Source organism: Echinops telfairi, unplaced genomic scaffold, assembly GCF_000313985.2.
Source record: "Echinops telfairi isolate 266 unplaced genomic scaffold, ASM31398v2 ScPeMD7_6;HRSCAF=24_0, whole genome shotgun sequence".
NCBI lineage: Eukaryota > Metazoa > Chordata > Mammalia > Afrosoricida > Tenrecidae > Echinops > Echinops telfairi.
Genome location: NW_022103902.1, coordinates 11,649,376 through 11,666,921, shown reverse-complemented (window position 1 = coordinate 11,666,921; position 17,546 = coordinate 11,649,376). Strand labels below are relative to the sequence as shown.

Below are 17,546 nucleotides of genomic sequence, written 5' to 3'. Positions count from 1 at the left end.
AGCATTATAACATTATAAGATATAGAAAAATAAGCTCTCAGTAATGTATAGCAGTTAAAAAAATAAAATAAAAAACCCTCAAAGCAATGGCCAAACTACCACTGGAGGAACAAGAAAAAGGGAGTTCTGATTTAACAAAGTGATCTTGAAAAAGTAGAAAAAAATATGAATTTCAAATTCTAAATCATACTATAAAGCTACCATAATCAATACAGTGTAGTACTGGCACAAATTCAGAAAATGAAATACGAGTAAGAGTCCAAAAGTAAAACCATACATCTATGGTATGCTGATTTTTTTTAAACAAAGGAATCAAGTGTATTCAATGAGGAAAGAATAATATTTTCAATAAGTTGTGCAAAATCAACAAGGTCTCCACACGTAAACAAATGAACCTGAACTCATCTTGCACTACACAAGAAAATTAACTCAAAACGGATCAATAACCTACATGTATGAACTAAAACCACAAAACTCCTAAAACAAAACGTCTTAGTAACTCTTTGGGACTAATTTTTAACGTGAGGATTTTAGATATGATACGGAAAGCTTAAGCAAAATGTGATGAATTAAAAGGATGCAAACAAAATGAAAAGCCTTTAATATCTACGAGTTCAACGAAGCTGTTCTACGTCAGAGACACATGGGGTCGGAAAGAAGCAGTGAAAACAAGTAATGTTCTCCACAGTCAGCCACATGAATGGTAGTGGTCTGTCATGGGGTGGTCACAGAGGCACAGAGTTCTAGAGTTTGGGCTTTATTAATACATCCTCATGTGTACACACGGAGGATGAGCAATGAGTTAAACAAGAAAAAGCCTCGAGCCTGCTGCCTAGTTATGCCAAGAGGGATCATGCAGAGATGCCAGAGGAAGACAAGGGGAGAGACTAAGTGTCAAAGGACTAACAACAACTTAGTCAATGGTTCACTTAATTTTTCTTTTAAAATTTATGTGGATGTTGTACGCCTACAAAAAATAGGCATATCATGGATCAAACATACTTACAATACTGATTTCAAGTGATACACTTCCAAACTATCGATTGCTTTACTTCATGAGTTTATCGTAAGGACACAAAAATTGGTTGGTCACTCTTCCTTCCAGTCGAGATTGCTGAGTCAAAGGCCAGGATAATTAGATAATTAAAAATATTAATACTAAATTTTTCTGCATCACAAGACTACATTTTTTAAAAAGAAGAGAAAACCCTATGTTGTATTAGGGATGTTAGCTCACCCTCCAGAGATAAAAGGTTGGCGCTCACCAACCTGACAAAGGCCTGGGGCATTGTACTTTTGTGAGTTGACAGGAATATGATGGGGTTTCCTACAAACCAATTGTTTCTTTTGTCAGATTGTAAAAAAATGCTAAAGAATGAGTTCAAGGATGTGTGAATAAGTTCATCAGCTTTACCATCAAGTGAAAGTGCCACAAAGAGAAATGGAAAACAATCAATGGCGGGGGCATTCTTTTTGCCATGTCCACGCTGGGCTTTGGCACTTATGTTGAACCTCTGAAATTATAGCTTCAAAAATTCAGAGGCAATGAAGAGAAAGGAATTGGTGGTACAGTCATGGCTACAGATGGACTAAGTGAAGTGCTTAAGTAGCTGGTCAGCAACAAAATGTTACGGTTTACACAACATTCCATCAAGGGATTTCAAGTGTTCATCAAATTGTTTTCATGATCAGAAAACACAAAAGGACTAGCATTGCAGAGCTCCAGAGCAGAGAAGTTAGGGAGAAGTGTCCGGTGCAGAGATGTTGTACTCATATAAATTGCCATCACAGTGTACTCATATAAAGTCCCTAACTCATAGTAACCCTAGGTAAACAGAACAGATGACTGCCCTGTGCTTTGCCATCGTCACAATTGTTATGTTAGAGCCCTTTGTTGTAGCCACTGTGTCAATCCTTCTCATTGATTGCCTGCCTCTATTTCCGGAGCCTCTACTTCACTAAGCATGATGTCCTTCTCCAGAGAGCAGTCTCTCCTGACAACACATCCAAAGAGAGACAAATGCTCCCCATCATTGCCTCGAAAGAGCATTCTGGCTGTACTTCTTCCAAAACAGATGATTGTTCTTTTGGCAGCCCTAGGTACTTTAATGTTCTTCAGCAGCACCATAATTGAAATGCACAGATCCTCCTTCCACTTAACAAAAAGGGATGAACCATCCCCAAAATAAACAAAAGACCAACAGACATTTCTTCAAAGGATGTAAACTGCCTATAAGCATACGAAAAAGTGCTCAATGTCAGCAGCCGTTTAAACCCAAACCAGTTGGGGCTGAGTCGAGAAGGATTCCTGGCAACCCAATGTGTTTCAGGATAGAACTGTGCACCACAGGTTTTCAATGGCTATAATCTTCTAAATGTAGACTTCCAGATCACTGGAAAATTAAACCACAGACCGTTCAGTTACTAGTCAAAAACAAACATCTAATATATCACAGGGACCTAAATTAAGGAAAGTGTAAACCAAAGTCACACTGAGATGGCATTTCCTCCATATGCCTATGCACAGAGGTGTCTTAGAAGATAGGTCTGGCAATCTACTTCCAAAATGTCACATCCTTTAAAACCCTATAAAATAGTTATGCTGTGCTCATGAAGTTGCAATGAGTTGGAATCAACTTGAAAGCAATTTAGCAACTAGAAGGGCAGCTGTAATCAGAAAACAGAACATAAGTCTTGACGAGGATATGGAGAACCTGGAAAACTCATCTATTGTCATGAAACTATAAGATGGTGCAGCTGCTGTGTAAAAGTGTGGCCGTTCCTTAAAAAGCTAAACATATTTAAAAAAAACACACAAAAAAGCTAAACATATAAAGCTCCTTCAAAATTTTCATTAACAAAAAAAAATCTTTTTCTCTTAATTCTAGGTTTCAATGCACTTTCTAAACTACCCTGAGACTGACTTACCATGGGGTTGCTGCTGCTGGTAGGTGTCATTCTATTGGTTCCACCACATAACAGCCCTGTGTACAACAGATCCTCCTAACTGTTGTTATACATGAGCCCCTTGTAACAACCACTGCATCAATCCATCTTGCCAAGGGTCGTCCTCTCTTTCACTGCCCCTCTACTTTCCAAGTATGATGTCCTTTCGAGGCAATGGTCTCTGCTGATAACATGTCCAAAGTATACAAGACGAAGCCTCGCCATCCTTGCTTAAAAGAAGCATGTCTCTACACATCGTCCAAGGTAGATCTGCTCATTCATGTGGCAGTCCATGGTACTTTCAGTATTATTCACCAGCCCCATAGTTCAAAGTGCACCCATTCTTCTTCAATCTTCCTCTTTCGATGTCCAACTTTTCACGTGCGTGAGGCGACAAAACACCATGGCGTAGGTCAGGCACACTTTAGTCCTCAAAAGTAACATCTTTGCTTTTCACCACTTTAATAAAGAGGTCTTATGCAGAAGATTTGCCTAATGCAAGGTGTCGTTTGATTTCTTGACTGCTGCTTCCAAGAGCAATGATTGTGCACCCAAGCCAGATGAAATCCTTGACAATTTCTATGCACAATGTTACCTAATAGTCCAGTTGTAAGGATTTGGGTTTTCTTTAATTTATAATCCACATAGAGGCTACAATCCTTGATCTTCATCAGCAAATGCTTCAAATCCTCATTTTCAGTAAGCAAGGACATGCCATCTGCATATCATAAGTTGGTAATAAGCCTTTTTCCAATCCTGATGCCATGCTGTTCTTCATATAGTCCAGCTTCTCTGATTTTTTCCCCAGCACAGATTGCAGAAGCATGTTGACAGAATACAACCCTGAAGCTCACCTTTCTTGATTCTAAACGGTGCAGTATGCCCTTGTTCTATTCGCACAACTGCCTCTTGATCCTTGTACAGGTTCCACACGAGCACAATGAAGTGCTCTAAAGTTCCCATTCTTCTCCAGACTATCCATAGTTTAGGATCCACACAGTCAAATGCCTTTGTATTGTGAATTAAACACAAGTATAACACCTTGCTGTTCTCTGCTTTGAGCCAAGGTCCATCTGACATCAGCAATATTATCCCTTGTTCCACGTCCTCCTCTGAATCCAGCCTGAACCTTTGCCAGTTCTCTGTCAGTGTACTGCTGCAACCACTGTTGGATGATTTCAGCAACATTTTACTTGCATGTGTTATCAATAATATTTTATTCTATGGTTTGCACATTCTGTTGGGTCACCCCTCTTTGGAATGGGTTGAAATATGGATTTCTTCCAGTCAGTTGGCCAAATAGATGTCTTCCGAGTGTCTTGGCATAGATGAGCGTGTGCTCCCAGTGCTTTCTCTGAGTGTTGGAAGGTTTCATTGACCTTCCATCAATGCCTACAGCCTTGTTTTTAGCTAATGCCTTCAGTGCAGCTCAGACTTTTGCCTTCAGTACTATTTGATCATTTTTGCAACTCCAATGACTTCATTACAAATACCTTTTTCCAACAGCACAAATGGTGACTATACATGTGGACATCTCTAGAATGGAATACGCAGAAATCAAATTGACTAAATCTGTAGGAAAAGATGATAAAGAAGATAAAAATTGACAGCTAAAACCAGGCCAGAGGTCACTTGTAAAACAGAACATCAATTGCTCATATTTAAGTTCAGGTTAAAGCTGAAGAAAATTAAAACAAGTTGATGAGAGTCAAAACACAACCTTGAGTCTATACACCTGAATTTCAAGAATATCTCAAAGACAGATTTGACACATTGAACACTACTGACAGAAGACGTGAGGAATTGTTTAATGAAATCAAGAGCATCATTCATGAAGAAAGCCAAAGGTGATTAAAAAGAGAGAGAAGAAAGAAAATACCAAAATGGATGTCAGAAGAGACTCTGAAACTTGCTCGAGTGTAGAGTAGTGTAGAGTAGCTAAGGTAAATGGATGAAATGATAGTCAAAGAGCTGAACAGAAAATTTCAAATAGCAGCTTGTGAAGATAAAGTATTAAAATTAAACCTGTAAAGGCCTTGAGTTAGAAAACCAAAAGGAAAGCATCTGTTCAGCACATCTTAAACTGAAAGAACTTCAGAAAAAAATTCAAGCCTCCAGTCGCAATACTGAAAGATCCCATTGGTGAAATAATGAATGATGCAGAAAGCATCCAAAGAAGGTAGAAAGAATACCCAGACACTGTACCAAATATGGCATACGTATACAATGGTGTATTACTCACTGGTACAGCAAAACGACATTCTGATGCATACCATGACATGGATGGGCCTTGAAATTATTATCATGTTTAGGGAAATGTCACAAAAGGTCAGATATTATAGGTCCCATTTACATGAAATATCTAGATAGGTAAATGTATTAGTGTTTAGTAGTATTTACCAGAAACTGAGGGAAAAGAAAATAAATGGACCATTACTATTTAAGGAAAACTAAGTTTCCTTTTAAGGTGACATAAAAACATTTGAAAATGGATAATGCTGATGGCTACATAATTTGGTGAATATGATTAATGCCATTAAGTTGTACAAAATGAAAATTATTTGTGGGGAGGGGAAGGTATGCAGTAGCCTTACTCTATTCTACTTCATTCAAAATTACTAAATACAATTGATTCCTAAAACATATTTCATTCTTTGTCAACTAGCCTGTGGACAGAACTTGGCACACATAACGTGCTCAATTAAATGACTAATAGCCATCAGCATAAATGTATTATTACTTCTATACCATCATTTATATTTTAGAAATTTATCTAATGCCATTTCAACTAGGCTTTCAATATTGACCTCTTGTCATGTATTATTCATTGATTTTTGATGTTTCCCTCAATGTGCCAGCATCACCTCACACTCACTTTTTCTCAAAAGACACCATTTAAAAACACTAAAGACCAAACCGTCTCTCCTTTAATCTTTGACCCTAAGCCTACAACCATTTTTGTATACCATCTTAATCTTCCTCCCAATCTAGTAGTACAAAGAAGAGCCCCTCGTCATTTCACGCTCATCTGTGATCTTAATGGTTTCACTTCTGGACCTTGCTATACCAGTGTGCTTCTCACTCCCTTCCCCCAAACACGGAAGGCTCATCAAATAAATAAAACTTTCATTCAATTTTGTGTGGCTGACACCTCCGCAGAGAATATATTTTCTTCAAGAGTATGGAAGCAATAACCTCCAATTTATAAAAACAGTAATACTGAAATCTGAAGCAAGGTCATACTATCCAGTGCCTACAGCAGTGGTTCTCAGCCTGTGGGTCGCGACCCCTTTGGGGGGGGTGTCAAACAACCCTTTCACAGGGGTCGCCTGATTCATAACAGTAGCAAAATTACAGTCATGAAGTAGCAACGAAAATAATTTTATGTTTGGGGAGATCATTACAACAGGAGGAACTGTATGAAAGGGTTGCAGCCTTAGGAAGGTTGAGAACAACTGCTCTAGAGCGGAGCGAGAAATGCTCTCAATGGGTACCTAGTGACATCATCCTGGTGTTCTGGATATGGTTCTAGATAACTAGCTTCCTTTTGTTTTTATTTACATACCTGGTCATCAATAAACTTTCTTTAAACTAGAACTTTGATGTACTAATATTTGTTATCTTTCAGAAGACAACTTCTAATTTTTCATCATTCCTTGATTTGTTAAATTCCTTGGAATGTGATTTTCCCCCCTCCCAATTACTTTTTTACTAAAGAGCTATTAAAAGTCACCAGTGCCTACATTCTAACTGTTAAATATATTAGTCGTAGTTCCCATTAGCAACTAAGATTTCATTTTTGGATTTTTTTCTCCTTCTCTACCCTGACTTCCCTCCCCTACCCCGTTTCTCTTAACTCATTCAACTCCAATACCTCAATCTTTGTAAATTTCCTATTTTATATACTAACCCCTCTACCTCTCATAATAAATTTCCAACTATACGTTTAAAGCATGTAACAGAGATACTAAAATTAAAATGACCACCAAAAAAAGGCTTGGTTAAATAAAGGTATCACAATCCCTCCTAATCATTCACTAAAAATTTCAAGTCCATATGTAAATCGTCTTTCCTTGCCTACAATGTACAGATCATTTACTTCTGCAATGGACTCATTCCTCCATATATGCTCCTCATTTCATTCCAATTTCCACCTTCCCATGAACAATTCCTATAGTTTTCCTTTCTGATTGTCTCTTAAAATTTTCAATCTTTTATATTGAAGTCAGACTATATAATATTCTCAAATCACACAGACTTGGTAGTTTCTGCCTACCACACAAAGTTTAATCTCCTCAGCATAGTATCTAAAAATTCATGATTCCCTAAATAGAGTTAATGCTTGAAACCACACGGGATCATCAATTCTTTCTATACAGCCTTCATCCTATGGTCTGTTGGACTTACAATGACCTTCCCTCGCAAATAGAAATTCAAATTCTCCAAGGTTCCTCTTAGAAATACCACTTGCTGATGAAAACTTCCTCCAGCCCCACTTAAACTGTTCTTTGCTCTATAATCCTACAATGTTTTGTTTATACTTCTAATGACTCATTCCCTTATTATCCTTCTGCATAGTTCTATGTGTAAAATAATTTATTGCAGCTTAAGAAGATTTCACATAATCTTCACAGCAACTCTACGACAGAAGTATTAAGTATTATGTAGCCAATTTTACAAGGGATGAAACGGCCCGAGAGGTTCAGTAACTTGGTTAAATTAAAACCCACACACAAATTTTCCAATTCCAAATCCTGCACTTCAAAGATCTCCTGAAAATTATATTTTACATTTCATAAGAGCAAAGACTAAAGTGTGGTGAAGAAACTAGACGGTGCCCACCTATCAGATAGAATAGCATCTGAGGTCTTAAAGGCTTGTTTCCAAAAAGCCATCTAAGGGAGATGTCAACTAAATCCACATGGAAGAAGTACACCAACATTTATGATCCAAGGAATGCAAGTTATAATCCAAATCTGAAGGAGGGAATAGTATCAGCTTAAAATGTGAGATTCTGGTGTGCAGAAAGCCATGGATGACATGGAAGCCCAAAATACATTTACAGGATCTACACAGGGAGTAAGCTTCTGGTGACTTCCCTCTAAACGTAACTGAGGGATGGGAATAACCTGGTTATCCAACAGAGAGTACTGAAGAGATGACTACTGTAGATCAAAAAGATAAATCTGACTTGAACAGTTAAAACCTTGTCACTTGATCTCCCTTCTGATACACTTTGGGCTTTACGGTTTTTAATATTTTGTGGGTTTTGTTTGTCATACTGGGGTTTATCTCTGCTGCAATTTGTCATGTAGATAGCCTTCTCGAACGTTTGCTATGTTTTTCAGTATATAAAACCCAGGATAGAAAAACCTATAGAGACAACTAGAATAAGGATTCCTGGAGCACGGTGGAGGAAGGGGGCGGTGATATCAAGAAGGAAGGGTTCTGTAACTGATTTTGGTAGCACTTGTATAATACTGGGATGTGATTGAACTACAGAATAGCATGATGCCTGGATTACTGCCTAATAAAATGGTTTGAAAAAGAAAAAGGGCAAAGACTCTAAAGGACCTAGGACAGTACTTTCTGTCAAAAATGTTCTTTATGTTTTAAGTATTCTCTTCCCTATTTTAAATAAGCCTGTTTTGCATGTGTGAACTCTGCCCATTCTTGAAGACAAAGCATCCCGAATTACCTTACTTGACTTTTCCAGACCTTTCTTGACTTTATGTTTGGACTGTATCATACTACTTGTTGTTTCAGATTCTAACACACAATTAGTCATACTAATGAGTTTATAAGTTTAGAAACAGCCACTATGTCCGTATTCTGTGAACTAAGCAGTACACAGAATAGTACACAGAATACTGTGTACTACTTAGTACACAACTGGTGTTCTCACTTGCTTTCTAATACACAGCAGTCCCCAATTTTTCTCTGCTCCATTTTCTAAGCCCTTTATTTTTTGCATCCTGGTATACGTCAACTGTTACCATATTTTAGGAGTAAATACTACTCAAACTCCATCTGAAGTTTAAATCTCATTTGTCAAAAAATAGTCTATTCTCAGGGGTGTCAAACTGGTGGCCTGTGGGCTGCATGCGGCCCCGGAGGGCATTTTTTGTGGCCCGCGATACTCTGAAATAAAATGAAAACAGAAAAAATTGTTATGAAGAAAATAGCGCATAGGGGAGATCGAGGCAACACCGTACACACAATTCCCTCGTTCACTTTTTCACTACTGAAAACGAGTATACACGTGGCCTGTGGACATGTATAAGTTTCGGCGACGTTTGGAAGCAACGTGTCTGCCACTCTCAGTGTCACGTAATGTAAACAGATCTCAATAGCGAAAAGGTTAAAAAGAGCACTCTGCGTTATGCTGTTATGAATTATACCTAGCGGCGGCGCTAGTTAACAGTTTTAGAGGGAAGTCATTACGATTGTGCATCACGTTGTCAGCTGTCCAACATTTTGTTTTTTATTATTTACTTTGTTATATATTCAGGTCACAACATAAGAGGTAAGTGAAAACTAGTAGGAGGAAATCGCTGGCAAGTTTGGGGTAAAAAAGAATAATTTTAGTTTTATAAATACATTAAATAAAATAAATATTTAAATAAAACCAATTATATAGTTTTAATTATCCTATCCATATTCCTGAATCCTCACTTCAAAATATAAATTTAACAAAATTTGTACATATGATGTGGCCCGTGTGAATCTTGCCTGTTGCACCAAATGGCCCGCGTTTTAATTGAGTTTGACATCCCTGGTCTATCTGATGAGAGAAAAATCCACAGTGACTATTTCAGATGACTGTAGAGGGCAGCAAAGCAACAACAGTATCTTCAGAGAAACAAACGTATTTTTTTACAGAGAACTTCAGAATTGTTTTCATGTTTTAAGCTACTGTTAAGATTAAAAGTTCTTGAGGACAAGACTTTTTTGGGCATGCTACAACACAAATGTCACCAGACATTTACCAACCATAAACATTAGAAAAATATATCAATGTCCCCAAATATATCAATGCCGTTTGTACACATGGAAAAATCAATTTAATAAATAAAGTGCACCTTCAAAACAGCCACCATAATTGCTGAGTTCTTTGAGAACCTAAAATTTGAAAATGTTCTCATTGACAACTGAAAAAATAACCAACCTACCTTAAATACACAAAGCACTGTCACTAATTTAACTAGACAGTTTTAGTACCTGTTAAGAAGGAACAGCTGTCTTCATTCCAGCTTTCGTATGTTTTCTTATTATTAAAATTCAGTCAGTCAACTGGAGGAATTATACCAGTTTTAAAAGAAAAAAACTAATTATTTGACTAGGGTGCTACTGTGCAACAGAGGTAATGGCTTAAGAGGGAACACATGTTGCACGTTCTTTTAATATTAAAGTTCATTTTCGTTTTCATATGACTTATGCAGACTAAATTGCATATATGAACGCAAAGGCCAATACCAAATTAGATATTGAGATGCAGAAACAATGCAACTAAAGTATCTGCGTATGTTCCTCAAGGTTTTTACTGATGGCTTAAGTTTAACAACCAAAAAGCACAGACTTAACAGTGGATGCTACAGCTATTGAAGTATCCCTGCTATAATGGTTACAGGTTGGGCTCCTAAAACACAGGGTCAGCAGTTTGAAACCACCAGGCACTCTGCAGGAGAAAGACCCGGCTTTCTACTCTCTCAAGGAGTTAAGTCTCAGAAACCACCTGGGCAATTCTAGCTACCCTGTCCTACAGGGTTGCTCTAAGTCAGAATCAACTCAATGGCAGTAAGTTTTTGTACAGCCATTAAAGCGCTACCCTGCTGTTCTGGCCTTACTCCCTTAATGAGGCAGACAGAATTGTCAGACAAGTATCTTCTCCCATTAAGAGTCTTTTCAATATATTTTTTTTAATTGAAAAACATTTAAAGTTTTTTGTATTGAAAGGAACCAAACTTTTAGTAAGTAAGTTTGGAACTAGGCAGTTTACTGTCTGATTTAGTCAGAATAAATTGAAATTACAACCATGAATGATTAGCTCAGCCAAATTAGTTAATAGCTTGATGTTCACAATTCAGTGAAACTTTATCTCTTATCTAGCTTGTATCTGGATAAAATAGAAATCTTTTTAACAATCTCCAAAAAATATGGCCTAACATAACTGTCATCAAGTCTAATATGCATGCTGTTCTTCGTGAGGTGTCCTCCAGCTGGTCCTGACTCACAGGACCCCTTCATGCACAACAGAATGAAGCTCTGCCAGGTCCTGAGCCCCAGTCCCAGTTCCTGAGTCCACTGCTGCAGCACTCTAGCCACCATGGATAACCAATACATAGATAATACATTAACTAAATGCGATAAACTTTACCACAGCTTACCAACACTAACACTTCAATAATATGTTCTTCCTCTTGATTAGAGTAATTAGAAGGGTCAGGTGCATTTTTAATTTTATACCATGTTTTAATTGCTGATTAGGAGCCCTAGGAGAAAGTACTTTTATTTTCTCCTTGATTTTTCATATCCTTTCCCACTAATAGCACTTGAATGTTTCAAACACAAAATAGACTTGCTAGGGTAAATATACCCACCATTTTATTCCTAAAATCAAACTCAAAATGAGATGCTACACATAACTTGAGGTACACCCTGGGGCAAATAAATACACCATAATTTTGCCACTTAAAACCCGAAAGAACAAGAATTGTAACCCTTCTAGATCTGGAAGGTCAATTTTTGCAAGGATTTCAAGGGAAAACCATGGGAAATAAACATGTAACTAAAGAAAGTTAGAACAATAAGCATTTTTTTAAATGCAAAACAAAACTATCAAGAAAATCTAGGAATCTGAAAGGGTTGCCCGGTTTCAAAACACCAGTCGAACAAAAAGGCTCCAGAAGAAAGTAGCAGAAATGATGGCCATTTTGTTTATAGTGAACTTAATTTTGTTGGTAAACTATTAAAGTACCCTCTCAATAACAAGGACAAAGTAAGTATATTTCTTTGAGAATAATAGCCAAATCTGGTAAAATCATAAAACATACTGTAATGAGCAATATTGGATGGGGGAAGAATCATCTGAGACATACATGCTCTAATCTCCAAATTTTACCCTCTATAAATGCTGATCTAATAATTCCACAAGGGGCTCTGACCAAGTTGTTTGGAAAACATTTCCTTAATTGTTCTCTAACTTGAGCCCACCTACAAATCCTAGTTTTGCTGCTCCCGTCTAGTTGTGACTACTGATTTGTAGTCCTAATAGTGTTGTTTTGTTTCTTCTTTTAAGTTTCAAGTTGAAAGACTAAGGAGCACTTAACAAGGTAAAATAGACAATCTACTTAAAATAAAAACAAAGATCACAGAGGAACAAACTATTATAAAGTCTCCTGTCAAGGATTGGTTGTTGTTATTAGGTGCCCGCAAGTCCAACTCCCATCAGCCCTACGTACACAGAACTGCCCGCTACGGTGCCATGCCCACAAGTCTCTGTATGTTTGAGCCATTCTTGCAGCGACTGTGCGAATCTATCATGTCCAAGTTCTTCCTTTTGTTTGCTGCCCATCTACTTAACCAAGAATGAGGACCTTTTCTCAGGACTGGTGTATCCTAACATGGCCAAAGTATTGAGACAAAGTCTCACCATCCAAGGAGCACACTGACTATACTTTTTCAAGACAAGTCATTTGTTCTTTGGGCCAAAGTTAAACCCAAGCTCATGTCTTCAAATCCATGCCGACTCATAGCGACCATGCAGGCAGGGCAACTGCTCTGTGAATTTATGGCACTAAAACCCTTTACAGAAGTAGAACGTTCTGTCTTTCTCCAGTAGAACTGCCCGGGGTTTCAGACTGCTGACTTTGCAGTTAGCAGTCCTGTGCAACCACTACACCACCAGAGCTCTTTGTTCTTTGGGCAATTCATGGTATTTTCAATATTTTTCACTAGCACTATAATTCAAATGCATTGATTCTTCTTCGGTCTTATTATTCAGTGTACCAACTTTCACATATGAGGCAACTGAAAATGCCATGGCTTGAGTTAGGCCCACTTGAGTCCCCAATGTAACATGCTTGCTTTTCGTCACTTTAAAGAGGTCATGTGTGGCTGACTGTACCAATGCAATGAGTGTATCTTCTGAGCTCTTGACTGCTGCTTCCATGAGCAGTGATTGTGGATCCAAATGAGGCAAAATTCTTGACTTCAATCTTTTCTCAGCTTATCAAACTGTCACCTATCAATCCAGTTGTAAGGATTTTTCTATTTCTTTCCATTGAGTTGTAATCCACACTGAAGGCTACAATCCTTGCTCTTCATCAGGCCTCGCTTTCAGCTACGTTGTGGCATCTGTGTATCAGATTGATAAGCCTCCCTCTAATTCTGATGCCATATTCTTCATAAAATCCACCCTCTGATTATTTTTCCAGCATACAGACTGAACAAGTATGGAGAGAGAATACAACCCCAATGCACACCTTTTCTGATTTTAAATTATGTGGTATTTCCTTTTCCTGTTCCCATAACTACCTCTTGATCCATGTAGAAGTTCCACAGCAGCACAATCAAGTGTTCTGGAATCCCCCTTAAATCGCAAGGCAATCCAGAGTTTGTTATGATGCACATAGTCAAATGCCTTAGCAGAGTCAATAAAACACAAGCAAACCTTTCTGAAATTCCCTGCTTTCAGCCAAGGTCCAGTTGACATCACCAATGACATCCCTTGTTCCACGCCCTCTTCTGACTCCAGCAGTTTCCTGACAATGTACTGCTGAAACCAATGTTTGATGATCTTCAGCAAAATTTTCTTTGCATGTGATATTCATGAATTTTTCTATAATTTGAGCATTTTGTTGGGTCACCATTCTTTGATATCGGTACAAATATGGATCTCTTCTAGTCAATTGGGCAAGAAGCTGTCTTCCAAACTGCGTGCTTCCAGTACTTCATCAGCTTGCAGAAACATTTCAATTGGCATCCATCAATAGCTGGATGCTTGCTTTTGGCTAATACTTTCAGTGCAGCTTACACTTTTTCTTCAGTACTAATGCTTCTTGATCATGTTACCTCTTGAAGTGACTGAATGTCAACTAGTTCTTTTGTTACAGTGACTATGTGGATTCTCTACATCATTTTTGGATGTTTCCTACATCGTTCAATATTTTGACCAGAGAATTTTCAATATTGCAACTCAAGGCTTGAATTTATTTAGTTCCTTTGGTTTGATACGCTGAGCGTGTTCCTCCTCCCGTCCTTGAAATTCAAGAGGGATAGGCTCTAGGTTGCATTTTGACTCTCGGGGATTTGTTTTAATTTTCTTCAGCTTCAACCTGAACTGACATATGAGCAATTGATGGTCTATTCCATACTTGGCCCCTGCCCTGGTTTTAGCAGCTGATAGTGATCTTCATTGCTCTTTTCATGTTGTTGTTATTGTTGTCAGATACTATCAAATCCGTTCTGACGCATAGCGACCCTGTGCACAACAGAACAAGAGACTGCCCGGTCCTGTGCCATCCTCACCATTGTCCCCATGCTGGAGCCCATTATTGCAGCCGCTGTGTCCACCCATCTCCTCGCAGGCCTTCCACCTTTTTCCTTCCCTTCTACTTTACCAAACATGATGTCCAAAGTACGTAGGCTGAAGTCTTGCTATCCTTGCGCCTAAGGAGCACTCTGATTGTACTTCTTTCAAAACAGATTTGGTTAGTCTTTTGGGCGGTCCATAATACCTCTTCTCCAGCACCACAATTCAAATGCATCGATTCTTTTTCAGTCTTCCTTATTCAGTGTCCAACTTCCACACTCACATGAGACAACTGAAGATACCATGGCTTAAGTCAGGCACACCTTAGTCCTCAAAGTAACACACTTGCTTTTCAACACTCTGAAGAGCTCTTGTGCACCAAATTTACCAAAGTAATGCTTTTGATCCCTTGATTGATGGATGCTTCCATGAACATTTATTGTGGACCCAAGCAAGATGAAATCCTTGATAACTTCAACTTTTCTCCATGTATTATGCTATATACTGATTTTTGTTTTCTTTACATTGAGTTGTAATCCATAACGAAGGTGGGATTACATCAGCAGGTTGGATTACATAAAAGGTTGATCTTTATCAGCTGTATTTCAAATCCTCCTCACTTTCAGCAAGAATATATCATCTGTGCATTATAGATTAATAAGCGTCCCTCTGATCCTGATGCCACATTCTTCCTCATATAAGCCAGTTTCTCTGATTATTCGCTTAGCCTACAATACAGCATATTGAACAAATACAGTGAAATCTTTCCTCTTTTTAAACCACATAGTATTCTCTTGTTCTGTAAGCTCAATTGCCTTTCAATCCACATGAGCACATGAAGTATTCTGAAATGCTCTTTCTTTTCTCTGCAGTTTGTTATGATCCACACAAATGCTTTGGTATTGTCAATAAAACACAAGTAAACATCTTTCTGATATTCTCTGCTTTCAGCCATGATCCATCTGAAATCAGCCCTTCCCATAAGAGTCAATTTGATTTTTGCATATTCCATCTGGAGAAGTCCACGTAAATAGTCACCATGTGTCGATGAAGAAAATGGTATTCGTGATGAAGCAGTCATTGGTTTTCCAAAATTCTATCATGCAAGCTACAGCTTCATTTCTATCAACAAGACCATATTTTCCCACTCATTTTCCTTCCTCTTTGCAAGTTTTGTATTCCAATCACCAATAATTTTCAATGTATCTTGAGTGCATTACTGATCAACTTCAAACAAAAGACGTTGGTAGAATTCTTCAATTGATGCAGCACCAGCTTTAGTGGTTGGTGCACAAATGTGAATAATAGTTATATTGATTGGATTTCCTTGTATGCTTCTAGATATAATCCTATCCTGTACTTCACAGACAACACTGTACTTCAAGATTGATCTTGAAATGTCCTTTTTGACCATGAATATGACGCCATTTGTCTTCAACCTGCCATTCCTGGCATAGTAATCCATGTGATTTTCTGATTCACAATGGCCATCACGACTCCATTACAGCTCCTTAACACCTAGAATACCTATCTTTAGCATTCCATTTTTAATGACTTCAAATTTTCCTAACTTCATACTCCATACATTCCACGTTCCAATTATTAGCTGATGTCTATAAATGTTAATTTTCATTTTAAGTTCTGTAGTACAAGCAAAATGAGTTCTCCAGGCTTCGCTCCCCCAGGCTGCAGTCGATCCACAATATTCATATGGTCGACTCGACTTTGAGAAGGCAACTCTTCCTCTGTCAAATTCTGATGACCTTCTGCCATGAGGTTTTTCTTCCGGAACTATGATTTTCTGCTTCTCTCTATGAGATTTTTGGTATCTAACAATGTTTCAATGCTTTAAGTAAGGTTTCAGAGACTAATTCCTCCAAAGTTGATAGCTCATTCCTCCTTCATAGTATGTTAGCCTAGAAGCGCTGCTGAAACCTGTTCACTTCGGGTGACTCTGCTAGTATTTGAAATACTAAAGACATGGCTCCAGCATCACAGTAAAACAAAAGCACCATAGTATGACAAAGTGACAGACTAGTCTTGTTAGGAAAAACAAACAAATTCACTGTCAGTAAGTCAATGATGACTTTTAGGACCCCTTGTGGGTTTCTAACACTAACTGTTCATGGAAGTAAAAAGCCCAGTCTTTCTCTGAGAGGCTGTTAGTAGTTTCGAATTGCTGACCTTGTGGGTTCACAGCCTAATGCATACCCATTACAACACCAGAACTCTGGTCTTATCCACAGTCACATGTAATTTACTATTTTACACCTAACAAAATAATCATCTGAAATAATGAAAAATGTAATGCTATGAGGTGTTTTTATACATGTCTCAAATTCATCTATGAATATTTACTCAAAATGCAACAAGTGCTTCCTTCCCTTAGCAGAATAAAAGTTGGAAAATTTGCTTGCAAGAAAAACAATTTCCCTGGGATCCCTTAACAAAAATAAGTAAAATTCTAAAGAGAGAATGCAATATTCTTCCTAAAACAACTGTCAAACCTATTGCCATCAAGTAGATTCAACTCATAGCAACCTCATATGGAGCACAGCTCCTTAAGGTTTCTAAGACGAAAAATCTAGACACTCACCTTTCCCTCGTAGGTTTACACTGCTTAAGGTGTTGTTAGCTGCCCAGTGCTTAGTCCACAGCACCATCTATCCTCAAAAAAGGCAAACCCAACTAAAATTTTAAATTGATGTAAGTGAGCCATTTAAGAAAAAAGTAACTCCCATTCTTGATAGATTCACAAAAAATAAAAGCCCTAAATTATATGAAATTCAGAGAAAGATATAAGTTCAGGGCTTCATATAATGAAGATAATACACACAAATAGTGATCACATTTGGGGATCTGAGTGCTTGGCACAAAATCACCTCTGAAATTCTATGACTGACTTTATGGATTGACTGATTTTACCCTATAGCTACATATTAATGCTACAGTTGTTAGGTGCCATAGAGTGAGCTCCAACTCACAGAAACTCCATGTACAACAGAAGGACACATCACCTAGTCCGGCGCCATTCACACAGTGGTTTTGTGTCTGAGCCCACTGCTGC

The 17,546-nt window shown here is 38.0% G+C and overlaps 1 protein-coding gene across 1 annotated transcript in view; it reads right to left on the bottom strand.

Moving 5' to 3' along the window:
- Window positions 1–17,142, bottom strand: part of NECTIN3 (nectin cell adhesion molecule 3) — a 126,301-nt gene extending 109,159 nt beyond the window's left edge. The window contains exon 1 of the mRNA XM_030884432.2: window positions 17,076–17,142. Coding sequence (XP_030740292.2) covers window positions 17,076–17,142 — 67 coding nt within the window. The remainder of the gene's footprint in view (window positions 1–17,075) is intronic.
- Window positions 17,143–17,546: the final 404 nt, after the last annotated feature.